This window comes from Oryctolagus cuniculus, chromosome 3, assembly GCF_051225735.1.
Source record: "Oryctolagus cuniculus isolate XC-2025 breed Fujian yellow rabbit chromosome 3, ASM5122573v1, whole genome shotgun sequence".
NCBI lineage: Eukaryota > Metazoa > Chordata > Mammalia > Lagomorpha > Leporidae > Oryctolagus > Oryctolagus cuniculus.
This window is the reverse complement of record NC_142869.1, coordinates 32,964,246-32,984,356: the sequence shown is the minus strand read 5'-3', so window position 1 is coordinate 32,984,356 and position 20,111 is coordinate 32,964,246. Positions and strand designations below refer to the sequence as shown.

Below are 20,111 nucleotides of genomic sequence, written 5' to 3'. Positions count from 1 at the left end.
CTAATTATCCACAAAAATCCAGAAAGATCCTCATGACTCAAGACCAGCTTTATTCATATTTTGTTTGTCCTCAAGTCTGGCTATTACATTGGCTGGATCATCTGAGAAGCAGATATACAGATAATGTTAGAAGTGGAAAAGATCTGGACGGGGGGATGGGGGGGCCTATCCTAACAAAAGATAATGAAGAGAGGAAGGAGGAGAACATAAGGAGAGCTTTTAGTTGATGATGCAGGTTAGACACATGTGAAAAGAGAGGGGGAAGAAAGAACTTTGGGTAGGTAGGACCACAGGCTGTGGTGCAGCTCCAAGAAGATTGCTCCTAGAGCCCTTCTACCATTTTGTGCTCAGTCATTGGTTGGTGAATTTCCAGATTTTACATAGTCTCAGCTTGAATCCTGAGTCAGATCCTGAAGGCACCCACAAGATATTGGCAGCAGTTTCTCTTATGAAGGTAGATCTGAGTTGTACACTTCCACAGTTGCCAGAGTTGGGCAAAAGGAGGCAGATGGTCACAGCAAGCTAAGCACCTACCCATATGAGAGTTCTTCCAAAAAATTTCATGGAAAATACAATTAAAAGTCAAGTTTATTTTAGTGCAAAAGTATTTTGAATCCAACCATAGATTTTTCATACTGTGTATTTCCCAAGAACTTTTTTCATGACTCCTCATCTATGTGACAGTCTAGATCCAGCCAATGGATTTATGCCATCCAGCAAGGGCATAGATACAAATTCAGCCATCCATCCATCCATCCATTTATTTTTTGCTTTCAGTGATAGTAATACTATGCTGAAGCTTCTGTCAGGACAAGAATCTATCCTTGATGCTGTCCCAAAACTCAAATATGGATTTTGCTACTGAAATATCTTCTGCTAATCTCTGTCAACCAGTTTGTATCTCCACCCACCCTGCCTCCATCTCTCCAAATGACCAATCAGTCTATCATCCATCTGACACCAAGCCCTTAATCACATGTTAAATTCCTGTAAACCTGACATACCTGTCACTTGAATCCTACTGGTACTTTGCTCCACTAGATGAATTATAATTGATGTTCCAATCCCTTTAATTCAGTATTCTATGCATAAAAGGGGCATAGTGAATGATGAGGTTTATTGCAATCTTCTGTGGTTCAGGGTCAATGAGAGCAACTAAGAAGCAACAGAGGTGGTGAGCTGACTTGGCTGTGTGCCTACCAATTCTTAAAGTCACTGAAGCTGTTTACCTTCAAAATGACCCTGACATTTGGTAATAATATTTCATAACAGCCTCTCTCCAACTGCTATGGCAACCAGCCATGAAGATTTGAGTCCAGAGAAATCATGGGCATCATTTTGAGAGCACATTATTTTGGAGGATGAAGATGAGGAAAGGTAGAGGACTTGGCAGGTAATAAAAAGAGGTTGATTTTTAAAAACAAATATTTCTGCCAATTACAATTTAATCCTCCTCTAAATCAGCTGTCCCTGAGGTCCTTTTATTTCTTTCATCCCATTACTTACTCTATCAAAGAACATAGCTTTCACCATAATAAGAACCAATTCCCTTCTTTTTTTCTAGAACAATGTTTATGCTTTGGCAGGCTTTCCCTCGTGTGACTTAAAGAACCACATGTGTTTGCAGGCATTCTATCAAGTTGTTTAAAGAGCATAAAACTTGAAGTCATATTTTTGGGAGTAAATTTTATTGTTATGGCTTTAAAACACAATCAAATAAAAACAAGAATTCCATTAGTAGTTGAATATTGTAATAATAGAGTTGAGAATAAATTTTACTGCTATAAGAACTATAAAACAGCAATAATAAAACGCTACTATTATGGATAAATTGTGCTGAGATGATAACTATAAAACTGTAAAATACAATGATAAGGAATAATCTAATCACCAGGAAAGAGGTGATAATAATTCACCCTTGTTAGTGAGGAGCCCATGGTTCCGGCTCATTGGCCCCAGTGCTCTGGGTTGCTGGTTGCATTTCATAAGGTTACAGAGAGATCATCTTTGGCCAGTGGGGTTGGCAGGAGACCACATATTACAGTGAAATTGGACCTGGTGGTTGAGGGAAATCCAACTATCAGTGACTGCTAGGAAAATCCTGTGTAGTAATGCCAAATGTCCTCACTATATATTTTAAAAATCATCTTCAGGTTTCTACTGACAATTTGTATGTGTTATTTGACCACATACTTATAATTTTTATTTATAAATTCTTTTGCTTCAGAGTAATGGCATGGAAATACATATTTGCTTGACAGGGAGTGTATTGTAACTTTGCTTTTTGTTTAGACTACTTATGCATCTATTCATCCAGAGTCCATCCTGGTCCCTGTTCAATGAGCATGAGAATGGCAAGAAGACACCCTTAACTCCTAGGTCCCACTCTTCTTCTGTGGAACAAACAGGGGCATTGCAATCCTTGGGCCAGAATCAGCAGTGTCTGTCCACTCACTTGGGGAAAGGGGAGCTGTGCGAATATTGCACCTTATCCCTCAGTCTGAGCACCATCATTCAAATTCAAGATTGCTTTTCTTAAATCACTTTTATTTATTTATTTTCATTTTAGTTGAAATGTAAAGAACATACAGAGACAGAGAGAAAGAGATATTCCATCTGCTGGTTCACTCCCCAGGTGCCTGCAACATGGAGCTGGCCAAGCTGAAGTTGTGAGCCAAGCCCTCAGTCTGTGTCTCCAAGTGGATACCAGGGACCCAAATATTTGAGCTATCACCTGCTGTCTCCCAGGGTGCGCATTAGCAAGAAAGCTGGAATCAGAAATAGAACTGGTTTTCAAAGCCAAGCACTCTGAAATGGGATGCAAGTATCCCAAGTGCATCTCACACATGTGCCAAATTCAAGATTTCTGAGTTAACTACAACTAGAAGAGGTGATGGAAGAATATCACAAAGCATTTTCCTTTAAGGTGTAATTATCTTTAATGAACTATTCTGACTGAGGTTTCTATACCTGCTGCTTCCAGTTTCTTCCTTCTTTAATCAGCTCCAGTCAGGCTTTCCTCCCTATCACCCACATACCGAAATTGCCCTTCCAGGTTTCCAGTAGCCTCTATCCTGCTAGATTTGATGGATCAGTTATCAGTCTTCATCTGACTCAACTTCTTAACATTTGGCTCAGTGGGTAATTCTCACTTTCTTGAAATACTTTCCTCATTGGGCTTCTGAGACACAACCCCCCAAGCGGTAAAGACTCTTATTACATTCACTATTCACTCTGAACTGGAGTTTGCCCTGCTCTATTAGAGCTTTAGCAGCAATCTTAGCTTGAGACTTTACCTTTACTGATCTCTGTTTGAAACTCAGGCATATCTTAGGTATGTCTGAAAACACAGTGTGTTTGCTAGAGTCCCAGCAATGAGATGGATGTTGAGGGAGGGGAAATCCCTTGGGAATGGATTCAAACTGACTTCAGCACTCTGATTTTGAGAGACATGTGTTTTTGTGTTTTTTTTTTTTTTTTTTTTTTTTTTTTTTTTTTTGGTTTGTTTTAGAAGCTAGTGATTGTCAGCCATCAGAACAAGAGAAGGTATTTGACCCCAAATAAAGCTTTAGCTTGCACAGGAGACATGGAGGTTCTGCATGAATAATTACCATACCCACCATGACCAGAGCAGAAGATACCGTATATAGTGTACCCAGCAAACCTGTGTGGAGGGAAGAGAAAGTGTGGTCAACCCTGAATACAGGTGATGGGGATTCCTAGAAATACTTCCCTATACTTAATATAGGGAAGAAAGTTCTTTCTGGATCTGGTGGAGTCAAGAGCTTATACAAATTTGACTTCAGATGAGAAATGAAATATCAAATGGCAAAATGTTTTCTACTATCAACTATGAGGACGTGATGGAGTTAATGGGCAATTACTCCAGTGTGTTTATGCTGAGACATCCACTTACTGACTTATCTTAATTGTGGGCGCCAGCATCATGTTGCAATCTCAGAGATACTTGGTCCACTGACACGCAAGATAGGCATGGGATTTTCTGGCTCTCCCTTCAGAAAAATGAAGACTCTGCTTGGGACTCTTTACCTTTTGTGCATGCTGATTCCTGGGGTGCTAGGATATGACAGGTGAGTGTGAATTGGGAAAGGGATTGGTTAATATGATTGAGAATGTCCAAAGGAATGCTTTTTTCAAGACTTGTGAAGCTGGATTTTCCCTCGTTCCTACCCATACACACCACCATGAATTGAGAATAATGAATTTTTGCTGTTGAACATTACTCTAATAATCATTGAAAAAAAATCTATCAAACATCTAGCCCAATATATGACATATACCAATTGATTTGCTTTGTGGTTTCAAAAATAAAATTATAAAAAGATGTTTTCATAGTTTTCTGTATTTTATAATTTCTCAATTGGTAAATCACATTATTCTAATTGCTAAGAAAAATGCTCAAAATTACCAAGTGATTTGAACCAGAGATAATTACTGTTAATGTTTTTGGTTGCATAGATAGCTAATTGTGTATACAGTAGTATTACTGGAAGTTTCCATGTGTTGTAGAAAAACACGTTAAAATACGTTATAGAAAATTACCTGTGGCATTTCTAATTCATTTAAAACATGTTTTAACTCATATTTCATCATTTATCCAATTTCTGCTTTTCATTTTTACAAATAATACCATGATGACCAATCAGTTACATATTTTTTTTTGTGAATCTTTGCTCCTTTCCCTAATATAAATGATAAAAAACAGTTACTGGGTCAGAGACTGAGAAAAAGTTAAAGATTTGGCTGCACCCTACCAAATTGCTCTCCAGAGTGTTGCCTCTGTTTACACTTCCAACAACAGTGTATGAAAGCACCGCTTAAATATGTGCCAATTGTTTTTAAAGATTTATTTATTTTACTCGAACATCAGAGTTCCAGAGAGAGAGAGAGAGAGAGAGAGAGAGGTTTTCCATCTGATGGTTCAGTCCCCAATTGGCCGCAACCGCTGGAGCTGTGCAGATCTGAAGCCAGGAGCCAGGAGCCTCCTCTGGGTCTCCCATGCAGGTGCAGGGGCCCAAGGACTTCAGCCATCTTCTACTTCTTTCCCAGGCCACAGTAGAGAGCTGGACAGGAAGTGGAGCAGCTGGAACTAAAACCGGCACCCATATGGGATGCTGGCGCTTCAGGCCAGGGCGTTAACTAGCTGTGCCACAGTGCCGGCCTCCAGCCAATTTGATAAGTGAAAAATACCAGATATTGATTTCTTTGCATTTTGTTGATTCATAATAAAGTTAATTGTTTGGGTTTGTTATCAATTTCATTATTTTATAAATCACCTGTTTACATAATTTGCCCATTTTGATGGTCTTTCCCTATTCTTAATGCATTATAATTTCTTTGAATTTATAATATATATTATGATCATCGCTATGCAAATGCATTCAGAGAAATACATTTTCCATAACTTCACCATTGTGTGACATTGTAAATATTAAATATAACTTCATCATTGTGTAAACATTGTAAATATTAATATACTTATATAAAGTAAGCCTACTATGATGTCACTTGTTGATATAATCTTTTTAATCCATTTATTGATATCTGCATACTTTTTCTTTTTTAAAAGTTATACTCATGTATTTATTTATTTATTTGAAAGGTAGAGCAACAAAGAGAGAGAGGGGGAGAGAGAGAGAGAGCTTCCATCCACTGGTTCACTCCCCCAAATGACTGCAACAGCCAGGTCTGGATCAGACATACACAAACTCCATCTTGGTCTCCCACATGGGTGGGGGGGCCCATATACTTGGACCATCTTCTGCTGCCTTCTCAAGTGCATTAGTAGGAAGCTGAATTGGAAATGGAGCAGCCAGAACTGTTAATTAACCAGCTCTCCACTATGAAATGTTGGCATCTTCTGGAACTACTCTTGTATATGTAATCTGTCATTCACCAAAATATCGTTGTGTGGCTCTATTAAACTGTGTGTGCTCATAGTATGCATATAAAGTTTTCTCTTTTTCACATAGATCATATTTTGCTCAGTTAGCAGATCTCATGAAGTATGTGTGGTTAGAATAAGTATTTCCTCTTTTGCCTCAAGTTATAGTGATTTTACAATAAACTTGCTTTCACAGAATAAAGAACCCCACTCTGAATTTTACTCCATATTAATTGTGTGAACTCAGCTTGTTCCTTATATTAATAGACTGTCTGATTTCAGATATGTTAAGGGAGTCCAGGATTTATGTGTTGCCCAAAATCTGTTTTGACATCTTCCTCATTTTTTCTATTATTTACTAATCTTCATAGAAAAGTACTTTATCTTCCTTTCTGAAATTCTTCATCTGTAAATTAGAGACAACAGCTCTTACAAATTTCACAGGAAAACAATGAAAAAAAAAATAGGCAGCTTAAAAATATCAAGCACCTTAAAATTTACATGTTTTTTGATCTGGTCCCTGCCTCTAGAAGTCTACAATGAGGGAATGAACAGAAAAACTACAAAGATGTCTTATGTACTGAGACACAGCTTTAAATATGATATGAATATTGTAATATTTGGAAATAATCTAAATGCCCCTTGTCAGACTAAATATGATATATGGAAAAGGGTTGTGAGAAAAATAATTGTGAAAACTTTTAGTAGCAAAGGAAAATGCATGTCTTACACTAAAGGAAAGATGCAGAATACAAAATGAAGTAAAATACTTAGAAAAATAAAAGAAGCAATATATACCAAAATGGTGATTTTTATCTATGGTTGGTGATTTTTTTTCCTTCCCTCAACTATTCTTCATTTTGCAATTATTCTACAATGAACATGCATAACACTTCTATTTAATGAGAATGATTGCCAAGGCTCTCAGGCAGTGGGGCTCCAATAAAAGGCTTCCATTGGACAGTTACTCATGACTGCACCTGAGGAAAACATTTCAAATCTGCTTGTTCTATTTTCATTATAATTTGCTGATACAAAATAATGTTCACTCTGCGTGACTCTTACCAACTCAAAACACAGATTAGCTGCAGTTTTGATGTTCTTTATTCACAACAGAACATATGAGAGATGGTAATCTAGAAAATGTAAAATTAATGAAGATTACAAGTGTTGTAATCTTTGTCTTGAGAATTTAGGGAGGCTATTTCCTATATAATTATGAATAGTCTCTAAAAATGTAAGTCTATTTAACCATTTGCAATTTAGAAATGTGAATCTAATGACTTGAAAAATATTCAAACTGAGCAATGAGAATAAAGATTTATAAAAATGTTATTTGTACAGAGTTATTTACAATAGCAAAAAAACAAAAATGGAAGCAGCTTTAATATGCAACATAGAAGAAAATATTTAAATAAATGATGCTACATAATACGGATTTATTGTCAAATAATATGCAGTCATTAAAAATAATGTTTAAACAGATTTTTCACTGATTTGAAGCAATGTATCTGGTAGAATATGGAATATAAAGGAAGGAATACAAATTCTGTACAAGTACAGATATAATCTTCTATGATTAAGAACAATGTATGCATAGACAAAAGACTGATAGTAATTGTGCCGAAATGTGAAACAGATTTAATTCAGGGAAATGAAATTAGTGAGGATTATTCCTTCCTTCTCTTTTCTATTTTTCTTCCCCTTTTCCTTCTTTCTATACTTTCTAAATTTTCCACTTTAAATACATGTGAATTTTGTAAGCAGAAATAAATTGAAAATACATTACCCTTATGAAATATTCACAAGACTACTTCTTCACTAAGTATTTAAAATACAAATTTTTCTTCAATATTCATGGTGGGTTTTTTTTGTCTCTTTATTCATTGCTGTCAAAATTCCATCAGACAATCTTTGATCTGCAGCATCTATTAATAATGCACCCCAAAGGCTCATTTTTCTGTAAAACATTTTAGGAATTTCCATTTATAATAAATACACAAAGTACAATAATCTTTTTGTTTGGTCAGTGAGATGAGACTGGAGATATTTGGGTAATTAGCCAGTTTTCCCTTCCCTATCTACATGTATTAAGTATCATGCAAGAAATCGCCAAGCAACAGGGCATAGCCTTTCTAAGTATATAGTTTAAATATTTTCTTGAACTAGGAATTATGGTTTCTGAGGTTTAATTATTGTATCTAGGGTTTGTATAAAAATGATAAACAATTTCAATAATAGATGTTTTCACTCAGATACTAGCCCATTCACTTTTTTGAATCGTGCATGGACCTAGTCATTCAATGCTGTCTTTAGGGAGAAACAAACCCACACGTTTTGTAGCTGTGATATGGGGGAAAGCCAAATATTGGTTCTTGAAAGAGACCAATTGTGTTTAATTTATTTCCCTCTCTTGTGACATTGACAGGGTATTGAAGTCCAATTGAAGCAGAAATTCACCAGGTGCAAGTCCTGCTTTGTAGTATACAGCCAAGCTTCTGGATTCACAGGTTCTGCCAGACTCACGTATCCACCAGTTCCATATTCTCCAATTCAGACAATCTCAGGTCAAGGGTACCCAGAAAGAATGGTATCTGTATGGAAAATGTACAGACTTTTCTTCTCTTGTCATTTTTCCATAAACAATATAGTATAATGACCATTTACATAGCTTTCACATTGTATTAGGTATTATGAGTAAGATAGAGATTTAACATATACAGTAGGATGCCAGAAAGTAAATTATATGCAAACAGCATGCCATTCTTCATAAGGGACTTGAACTTCTGTGGATTTTGGTATCTACAATGCTCTTAGAAGCAGTCCCTCTGAGGATAACAAGGATTGACTTAACTCATTTTCCTATCCTATTGAGTAGACACTTGTGATAAAGAAAAACTTAAGCATTCGCTAAACTAAATGAAGGAACAAAAACCAGCCACCGCCCTTGATCCCATCACTGTCATGAGAGTACCTTCCATGATGTTGTTCCCTAGCAGGACCCGGCACAGAACCAGTGTGAGGAAGGAGAAAAGGGAGCAGGGTAAAAACAGCCTCTTCACTTTCTCTCCCCTCCCATGCTGACAAACAGGGTTAAAATTATTTTCTTGTGACTTCTTAATGCCGGTACTTATATTTCCTCTCTTGGCAGTTCAAAGTAAAATTTGAAGATATTTTCTAGGGTGTAATTATAGTTTAACCTATGTAACTAAGTCTTCAGAAAACAAAAAGAATAGGGATAATAATAGTTACCTTAAGGATTGTCATAAGGATCAAACGAGTATGTATCAAGTTCTTAGAAGAGTTCTGGTGCACTTAACTATTAGCCATTTATTACTGGCTGTGTTTGCATTTCAAATTTTCTGTTTCTTTCCATTTAATTGGTAGTTATCCAGGCACTACTTTATCACACCTTATATCCTGCTTTTTGTTTAAGGTTTATCTGGCCGGCACCGTGGCCCAATAGGCTAATCCTCCGCCTTGCGGTGCCGCACACAGGGTTCTAGTCCTGATCAGGGCGCCGGATTCTGTCCCAGTTGCCCCTCTTCCAGGCAGCTCTCTACTGTGGCCCGGGTGTGCAGTGGAGGATGGCCCAAGTGTTTGGGCCCTGCACCCCATGGGAGACCAGGAGAAGCACCTGGCTCCTGCCTTCGGTGAACCAATGGCAAAAGGAAGACCTTTCTCTCTGTCTCTCTCTCACTCTCTCACTGTCCACTCTGCCTGTCCAAAAAAAAAAAAAAAAATTTATCTATCTATCTATCTATCTGAGAGGCAGAGTTACAGAGTTACAGAGAAGAAGAGGAAGTAATCTTCCATTTTCTGATTCACTTCCCAAATGGCCACAACAGCAGGACACCAGGCCAGGCTGACCAGGAGCTTGGAACTCTACCCGGGTCTCCCAAGTGCGTGGCAAGGGCCCAGGTACTTTGGGCTTCTGCTGCTTTCCCAGGTACACTAGCAGGAAGCTTGGATCATCATATCCTGTTATTTAATGTCTAAGTTATTTTGCTTTTCACCATTATTAGGTTTTATTGTTCAGTAAATTTTTAACTCTCAAAGAAATCTTTTCTGTTACTCTTATTACTACTTTTGCATGAAGTCCTAAGGGTACATCCTTGTTGAGTTGTTGAATGGATTAAATAAGATAAATATAAAGTGCTTTGACCAGTGACTAGCATATAGTGCTCAGTAAAGGTTAACTAATATTATTATAAAATATATATATATGCTGGTTAGTTAATAAAGTAATAAAATGTGCTTCTGAAAATTTATGTATAGATTCAATTTTTATGAATTTTAAGCACACTAGGAAATGTGCATATTTTTATAAAATGATACTAATTTTGTAAAGCAATCAGCATCAACATATTGCTTGCACTAATGTATGTATATTTATGTAGGAATTCCTCATACTGATGCACCGTGCCTTAATAAAAAATACAATGATTGGTAAATAATAAAAATGAGTCCCTAAATCACATGAAGAAACAACTATTACAATTTGAATAACATTTTTCTTTTAATCTCCTTTTCAAATTTATTTTCATTTTGTAACTAGTCATTTAGATAATCCTCTCTCTTGAGATTTTTTTCATTTGGACAAGCTAAGTAAGGTAAAATTCATTCAACAATGTAATAACATATTTACAAGTCTGAGGACAAAGAGCTTCTGTTAAATTCAAATTAACAAAAATAAGTGTAGTAGAACTGCAAGGAGAAGTTCATTTCCATCAGAGTAGTTAATTGTGGTACATGATGCTAAATGAACCAGATAAAAAGATTAACATTTAATCGATCCAGTTATTGGATTTAGGTAGATATGAATGAATTTTGAGTTACAATGAATTCTATCAAAACATTTTGTAGTTTGACACTCTTCGGGAATAACGTCAGTAGGATGGCTAAATTATCATCTGTATGATTTTATTTTTAATGCCATTACAGCTAAATTAGGCTTTTGCTCCAGACTACAAAGTCCTAACATTTATTAGTAATTTACTAGGTACAATTAATGCAATAATAGCTACACATGTAATAGTTTATTTAACGACCTTAAGAATCCTTTGGGAAGGGACTATTACTACAAATGAAGAAATGAAGGCTTAGAGAAAGAGAGGAAACAATACCGTAACTGTTCAAAATATGTGGAAAAGCATGACAATCATTACAATATTAGCTAATTAGATATCTAACATAATTCTTTGCTATTCAGGATCACTATGCAAAAGTTTGCACTCTAGTATCTTTAAAATCTCATTCCCTGGTCCCCTTAATATGGTAATCACTCTACATATATTTTCTGGGTAAATGAATTGTCAGTTAGTATGCTGTCATAATGAAAATATAACTCCACTTCTGCTTCAATAAGGCCTTTCATCTAGAAAACTAGAACATTCATCAAATGTTTGTGTGGCTTAGTCATAGAGTACTAGCTGTACGACTTACTAGCTCTGTGACTCTTTACAAATTACTTAATTTCTCTTGACCTCAGCTTCCTCATTTGCAAACTATATAGACAGTAACAATACCCAGGGTTGAGGTAAGAATGAAATTACATACTGTGTGTAAATGTGAGCTCTTCAGTTCTAGCACAATTTGTGGCATAGATAAGATACTTAATAGTTTTATCAAACTGTTAAACCATAAAGAGACAACTGGAATAAGCTGGTATCTATTAAAGATATTGAATGAATAATTAATAATTTCTAAAACCAAAAGCTCTAGGCCTAAATGAGTTTTCTGGTGAATTCTGCCAAACATTTAAAAAAGAATTTATACCAACTCTGTAAATCTCTTACAGAAGATAGAAGCAGAGACAATATGTCCTAAAAAATGTTACAGGGCCAGCTGTATTACAAGTCAAAATCAAACAAAGATAAGGTAAATAAAGAATATTATAGACCAAAATCCCTCATAAACATAGCTAGAAAAATCCTCAACAAATGCTAGCAAATCAAAGCCAGCAATATATGTATAAAAAGAATTATAGAGCATGACCAAGTAAGATTTATCCCAGTTATGCAAGGCTGGTTCAGCATTCAAAACAACTAATGTTATCACATCCACAAGTTAAAGAAGAAAAGTCACACAATAATACCAATAAACAGTAAAAGTATTTGACAAAATCCAATATTATATATTATAAAAGAAAAGAACAACTTCTTCAACCTGATAAAGAACAGCCCCCAAAAATCTGTAGCTAACAGCATGAGTAATAGTGAGAACATAGAAAATTTCCCACTAAGCTCAATCAAGGTAAGGATGTCTATTCTCATCACTGCTTTTTAGCATTGAATTGAAGGCCTACCTGATATAGTAAGACAAGCAAGGGTAATAAAAGGTATGCAGATTGTGAAGGAAGAAATAAAAATGACCCTTTTTATCAGATGACATTATTGTGTGTGTAGAAAAACAGAATCTAAATCAACAACAGGATCACTGTGTACTTACTCCCCGTGTAGGACCTCTGTCCTTAATGTGTTGTATTATGTGAATTAATGGTAAAACTACTACTAAAATAGTATTCTATACTTTGTGTGTCTATGTGGGTGCAATCTTTACTTAGTAAATACTAAGTAGATCTTGTGTATATAAAGATAATTGAAAATGAATCTTGATGAAGAATGGGATGGGAGAGGGAGTGGGGGATGTGATGGTTGTGAGTGGGAGGGAGATTATAATCCAAAAGTTGTACTTTGGAAATTTATATTTATTCAATAAAAGTTTGAAAAAAAGAAAGAAAATGCGGCAATAAACATAGGAGTGCAGATAAAAAATATTTTAAAAAAGAAAAAGAAAAACAGATTCAACAGCAACAAAAGCTCCTGGAACTAATAATTATAGTAAAGTTATAAGATGTAAGATTAACACATTAAAGTAATCCCATTTTCTTTTTTTAAATTTTTTAAATCTTTTCATTTTTTTCAAACTTTTATTTAATGAATATAAATTTCCAAAGTACAGAATATGGATTACAATGGTTTTCCCCCATAACGTCCCTCCAACCCACAACCCTCCCCTTTCCCACTCCCTCTCCCCTTCCATTCATATCAAGATTCATTTTCGATTCTCTTTATATACAGAAGATCAGTTTAGCATACATTAAGTAAAGATTTCAACAGTTTGCTCCCACACAGAAACATAAAGTGAAAAATACTGTTTGAGTACTAGTTATAGCATTAAATCTCAATGTATAGCACACTAAGGACAAAGATCCTACATGAGGAGTAAGTGCACAGTGACTCCTGTTGTTGACTTAACAAATTGACACTCTTGTTTATGGCCTCAGTAATCACCCTAGGCTCTTGTCATGAGCTGCCAAGGCTATGGAAGCCCTCTGAGTTCACTGACTCTGATCATATTTAGACAAGGCCATGGTCAAAGTGGAAGTTCTCTCCTCCCTTCAGAAAAGGTACCTCCTTCTGTGATGACCCATTCTTTTCACTGGGATCTCACTCGCAGAGATCTTTCATTTAGGGTTTTTTTTTTTTTTTTTTCCCAGAGTGTTTTGACTTTTCATGCCTGAAATAGTCTCATGGGCTTTTCAGCCGGATCCGCATGCCTTAAGGGCTGATTCTGAGGCCAGAGTGCTGTTTAGGACATCTGCCATTCTATGGGTCTGCTGTGTATCTCACTTTCCATGTTGGATCATTCTCTCCCTTTTTGATTCTATCAGCTAGTATTTGCAGACACTATTCTTGTTTATGTGATCCCTTTAGTTCTTAGTCCTATCATTATGATCAATTGTGAACAGAAATGATCACTTGGACTAGTGAGATGGCATTGGTACATGCCACCTCGATGGGATTGAATTCGAATCCCCTGGTATGTTTCTAACTCTACTGTTTGAGGTAAGTCAGCTTGAGCATGTCCCGAATTGCACATCTCTTCCCTCTCTTATTCCCACTCTTACATTTAACAGCAATCTCTTTTCAGTTAAGTTTCAGCACTTAAGAAGAATTGTGTATTGATTACAGTATTCAACCAAAAGTATTAAGTAGAACAAACAAAAAAAATACTAAGAGGGATAACATATCAAGTTGCTCATCAACAGTCAGGGTGAGGGCTGATCAAGTCACCATTTCTCATAGTGTTCATTTCATTTTAACAGGTTTCCTGGTTGGTGCTCAATTTTTTTAACAGGCAGAGTTAGACAGTGAGAGAGAGAGACAGAGAGAAAGGTCTTCTTCCGTTGGTTCACCCCCCAAATGGCTGCTACAGCCAGTGCACTGCGCCGATCCAAAGCCAGGAGCCAGGTGCTTCTCCTGGTCTCCCACGCAGGTGCAGAACCCAAGTACTTGGGCCGTCCTCCACTGCCTTCCCAGGGCACAGCAGAGAGCTGGACTGGAAAAGGAGCAACGGGGACAGAATCCGGCACCTCAACAGGGACTAGAACGCGGGATGCTGGTGCTGCAGGTGGAGGATTAGCCTAGTGAACCGTGGCGCCAGCCTCATCCCATTTTCTTTCTTTTTTTTTAATTTATTTTTTATTTAATAAATATAAATTTCCAAAGTACAGTTAATGAATTACAATGGCTTCCCCCCCCCATAATTTCCCTCCCACTGACACCCCTCCCATCTCCCGCTCCCTCTCCCATTCCATTCACATCAAGATTCATTTTCAATTATCTTAACATACAGAAGATCGATTCAGTATATATTATGTAAAGATTTCATCAGTTTGCACCCACACAGAAACACAAAGTGTAAAATACTGTTTCAGTACTAGTTATAGCATTACTTCACATTGGACAACACATTAAGGACAGATCCCATATGAGGAGTAAGTGCACAGTGACTCCTGTTGTTGACTTAACAATTTGACACTCTTGTTTATGGCATCAGTAATATCCCTAGGCTATTTGAATTGCCAAGGCTATGGAAGCCTTTTGAGTTAAGTATAACAGTGGGAATAAGAGAGGGAGGAGATGTACAATTTGGGACATGCTCAATCGGACTTGCCCCAAATGGTGGAGTTAGAATTGTGCCAGGGATCCCAATACAATCCCATCAAGGTGGCATGTACCAATGCCATCTCACTAGTCCAAGCAATCAATTTTAGTTCACAATTGATCACACTGATAGGTCTAAGAGTCAAAGGGATCACACAAACAAGACTAGTGTCTGCTAATACTAACTGATAGAATCAAAAAGGGAGAGAACGATCCAACATGGGAAGTGGGATACACAGCAGACTCATAGAATGGCAGATGTCCTAAATAGCACTTTGGCCTCAGAATCAGCCCCTGAGGCATTCGGATCTGGCTGAAGAGCCCATGAGAGTATTTTAGGCATGGAAAGCAAAGACACCCTGGAAAAAAAAAAAAAAAAGAAGAAGACCTAAATGAAAGATCTCTGTGAGTGAGATCCCAGTGAAAAAATAGGGCCATCAAAGAAGGAGGTACCTTTCTCTGAAGGGAGGAGAGAACTTCCACTTTGACTATGACCCTGTCGGAATAAGATCGAAGTCAGCGAACTCATCCCATTTTCTAATACTAGCAATAAGTGGAATTTGAAATATACAACATGTTACTATTTATATTCTCACCCCCAATGAAATTTTTAGCTATAAATATAACAAAGTTTGTATGAGATCTATAGAGAAAAAATAGTAAAATCCTAACTAAATATGTCAAAGAAGAACTACATAAGTAGAGATCTATTCTGTGTTCATAGACTGAAAGACTCAATATTGTCATGATGCCAGTTCCTCACAAATTTTCTCTATAGGTTCAGCACAGTCCCAATCAAAATCCCAGCAAGACTTTTTGTGATTAAAGGCAAACTTTTTTGATTCTAAAGTTTGTATGGAGACTATGCTTTCTCTTCAGATTGTAAAAAGTTTGGAGAAACAAAAGAATAGCTAATAACTAATAGCCAGAATAGCTAATACAATATTGAAGGAGAAGAACAAAATCAGAGAACTGAGTATTCCTAATTGCAAGACTTAACATAAGGTAACAGACAATACGGTATTGGCAATTGAACTGACAAATAGGTCAATAGGAGAAAACGGGAAGCTCAGAAATAGAACCACATAAATATAGTCAACTGGTCTTTGACAAAAGAGCAAAGATAATAAAAGGAAGCAAAAAAGTATCTTTTGAACAGTAAATGTCTGGTCTGGCCCCAATAACTATACATTCACAAGCACCCTTCACAAATATTAACTCAAAACAAATCCTAGTCCTGAGTGTAAAGTGCAAAACCATAAAGCTCTATGAGATAGCATAGAGGAAAAAACTGGATGGCATTTAATTTATGGTGATGACTTTTAAGACACAATATAGAAGATGCAACCCATGAAACAAATAACTGATCAGCGGAGCTTCATTAGAATTAAAAACCTCTATCCTGTGACAGAAAATGTCAAGAAAATGAAAAGACCAGCCAAATAATAACAAAACATTCATGTCATAAAGGGCTATTACCCAAAATATACTTTGAAGTGAAGAGTTGTTTAAGTTCTTAAAACTCAACAGTAAGAAAAAGAGCCACCTGATTTACAACTGAGCGAAAGACTTGAACATATATCTCAGCAAAGAAGATAAAGAGACAGCAAATCAACATATGAAATGATGTTTTCTATCATCTGTTGCTAGGGAATTGTAGATTAAAACAATGAGATAGCACTGCATATCTATTAAAATGGTCCAAATCCAAAACATTGGCAACATCAAATGCTGAAGACAAAGTGGTGCAACAGAGCTCTCCTTCACTGCTGGTGTTTATTGCCGGTGGGGATGCAAAATGGTACATCCATTTTGGAAGACCATTGACCATTTCTTGCAACACTAAACATGCTTTTGCTATATGATGTGGCGATTTAACTCTGGTATTTACCTAAATATCCATATCAAAAAATTATACATGAATATTTCTAACTACTTGGAAACATTTGGAAACTACTAAGATGCTCTTCTGAAGATGAGTAGATAATAAACTGTGGCAAATGAAATATTATACAGCATTAAGAGAGAGATGAGGTATCAAGCCATGACAAAACATGCAGGAAACTTGAAGCACACTATTAAGTAAAAGAAGCCAATCTATAAGGGTTATATACTGTATGAGTCTGAAAAAGGCAAAATGATGGAGACAGTGAAAATATAAGTAGCTGTTAGCAATGAGGTGGAGAGAGGGATGAATTGGCAGAACACTGAGGATTTTTAGGCAGTAAAACTACTCCATATGATGCTATAATGGTAGACATATTTTATCAAACATTTGTCCAAACCTAAAAAAAGTACAACCCCAAGAGTGACCCTGTTGTGAACTGTGGATTTGAGTGATGATGAATACACATAGGTTCATTGGTTGAAACAAATGTCCCATTGTGGTGAGGGGATGTCCATAGTGAGGAGGGTTGTGTGTGAGAGTCAAGCAGATGGGGGATATTTGGGTATCATCCGAATTTTTCCCTTAATTTTCTTGTCAACCTAAAAATGCTTACAACATTCATTTATTTTTTTAAGACAAACCATTGTATAACTGAATATAATATAGCCATTATATTCAGTGCAGTGGTTAATATTGTAGGCTCTTTGGACATGGTATCAGGGTTTAAATTGCAATAACAATTTCTTTATTGAGTCAGCTTCTTCATTTCTGAAATGGATATGAGAGTACCCAATTCAGAGTTTTAAAGAGAAGTAAAACGAGATTTAAATTGCTTAGAACAGTGCATGTATCACAGTAAGTTGCAGTTCAATAAATGTTAGCTATTATCTGTTTTACAAATTTCAAAGTTTTTTTTTTTAATCTACAACATCATATTGAATTATCCCAGCCTAACTGAAGGGTTGGAGTGATACATTCACCCTACAATTGTGCCCTCCAAATTTTGTGCACAATGCTTTCTGCTGCCTTTTTCATCAACCTTTAACTCTCAGGATATCCCAGTTTCTTCATTGCTTTCCATCCTACTTTCTTCCCTTTGTAGATCCTTAGCACAGCATGGGGAAGAGGTTGTGGACAAGACAGTGAGTCCATGGAGGAGCCTGGAGACCTATTCCTATGACAAGTATCACTCCATGGAAGAGGTGAGTAAGGACACCCGGGGGAAGGTTGGTGACAGCCTACAGCCTACATTAGGATCAGAGAAGGATAGTTCATTGTTAACATCTATGAACTAGAGAGACTTAGAATCTGGGGTTATTTGCCTTGGCACTGAGTTCAAAGGATTCTCAAACATCAACATTACCAGAACCACCAGCATTGAAACTACAAAATCTGGTGATATGGAGTAAAAGGAAAAATTATTAAAAAAAGAAAAAGAAAGAAATGAACATTCCAGGGGTCCTCAGGTTCTTCATTTGTGAAATAGAAAAAGTAGTATCTATCTTGCGGCAGTTATGAGAGTCAATGAAATAAACTATACTTCTCGTCTACGGCCATACCATCCTGAACGCAACCGATCTCGGAAATAAACTATACTTCTATTAATTAAGCAAGAATAAGTGATAGATACTGCTGCTATTCATTGTTATTTGTAGCTAACCCAAGACTTAAGGCATTTTAGCATAATAAGGGGGAAAATTAGAATTCCAGGTCTCTGATCTAGTCACCTTATAGACATTCAAAGATACCCATGTAATAAGCTATTGTTCTTTATGTAGATAGCTACTTAAGTATCATTATTGTTATAATAGTGCATTTTATCTATAGATGCTCTATGATGAGTATCAATTAAGATATAAAAATTTTCTGGTAGTATATTTGTTATCCAGAATTAACTATTATTTGCCATAACCCTGGGTTGTTGTCATTCAGAGATGTCAACTGTATAGAAATTGAGTGTGAAAGAGGTCTTGTAACATGTTGGTAACAGTCTTAAAATGTCTTAAAACTTTCTTACTGCATTCACCCTTTTGGAAACCCATGTTATGGACTTATAAACAAAAGTGCAAGACTTCTTCCAAGCTTGGTGCAAGATTTGTAATTAAATCAGTATCTATTCAGGTCTACTCAGTGGACCTGAGATGATTATTTTGAGCTTGATTTAGAAACTCTGTTGGCATTTCTGGGAAGGAAATTACCATATTTCTCTAACCTCAGAATCATGGACGTTAGCAAAGGATCTTGTTGGAATTCATAAAGACAGAAGAACTTGCAAACTAAAGCTGAACTGAAATTTTTCTGGCATGATTGAGTGCCATGTGAAAGTTAAATCTGGTGGCCACATGAAGGATGTGTTGTTACACCATATTTATGAAGTGTGATTGGTGCATTATTAAAATTGCTAATCCTCTACATCTTATTTGTAAAGTTTAACAAGATGTCCTATGGCTTGGTGGCAAACTAGATCTTTAAAGGAAAGGAGAAGGAGGAAGTAATTCATTGATTTAGTTTTCTGTTTTGTTTCTACACAGAGGTTGCAATCTCAAGCAAAGAGTGCAGAGTTCAATGTCTTACTGAAAGAAATGGCTGATTATCTTAATCACAGGTGAGTCAGTAAGCTTCCCATTGATAACCAAGTCTTCCCTGACTATTTCAGATCTATCAGTGGATGAATCAGATAAGTGAGAAGTACACAGACGTGGTGACACAGCATTTCCTGGGAATGACCTATGAGACCCGGCCCATGTATTATCTGAAGGTGAGTGAGAAGGCTGGGAATTAACCACATGAGCAAAGGAAGCCTCCCTCTTCAAACCTATGGATATTTGTCTGCTATCAGGACTTTAATTAGAAATGTGGGAAAGGCTGAAAGAGCCAGTGTGGAAAGACTTCTCCTTTTCTACTCCAAACCGGGCTCTTCAAATTAAAAGCTTAATCATCTTGTGGAATCAAGCTCATGAGTAAAGAGAACTGGGTGACTGGGTATGATTATAATTGTAAGATGGAAAGAACAGCAGGGACCAGAAGTGGTCGATTTCCCACACATGCTCCAGTTAGAGACAGTATGCTTTCCACTTCGAGTTTACATTTTTTGTTTTGTTTTGTAAAATGTTCTTTTTTAAAGAGATTTTTTCCAGTTAAATTTTTTTTTTTTTAGTTTTATTTATTTGAAAGGCAGCTATAGGGAGAGAGGTCTTCTGCTTTATTGATTCACTCCCCAAATGGCCACAACAGCAAGGGCTGGACCAGGCCAAAACTAAGAGCTTCTTCTGGGTCTCCCACATGGGCGGCAGGGGCCTAAGTACTTAGGCCATCTTCTGTTGCTTTCCCAAGCCATTAGCAGGGAGCTGGATCAGAAGTGGGGCAG

General features: G+C 36.6%; 1 protein-coding gene across 1 annotated transcript in view; it reads left to right on the top strand.

Annotated features, from left to right (window-relative positions):
- The first annotated feature begins 3,966 nt into the window (after window positions 1-3,966).
- The window catches only part of CPO (carboxypeptidase O), a 32,956-nt gene continuing 16,811 nt past the window's right edge, over window positions 3,967-20,111 (top strand). The window contains exons 1-3 of the mRNA XM_089328732.1: window positions 3,967-4,091; window positions 17,847-17,946; window positions 19,401-19,502. Of these exons, the coding sequence (XP_089184858.1) occupies window positions 3,994-4,091; window positions 17,847-17,946; window positions 19,401-19,502 (300 nt within the window). The 5' untranslated portion in view covers window positions 3,967-3,993. The remainder of the gene's footprint in view (window positions 4,092-17,846; window positions 17,947-19,400; window positions 19,503-20,111) is intronic.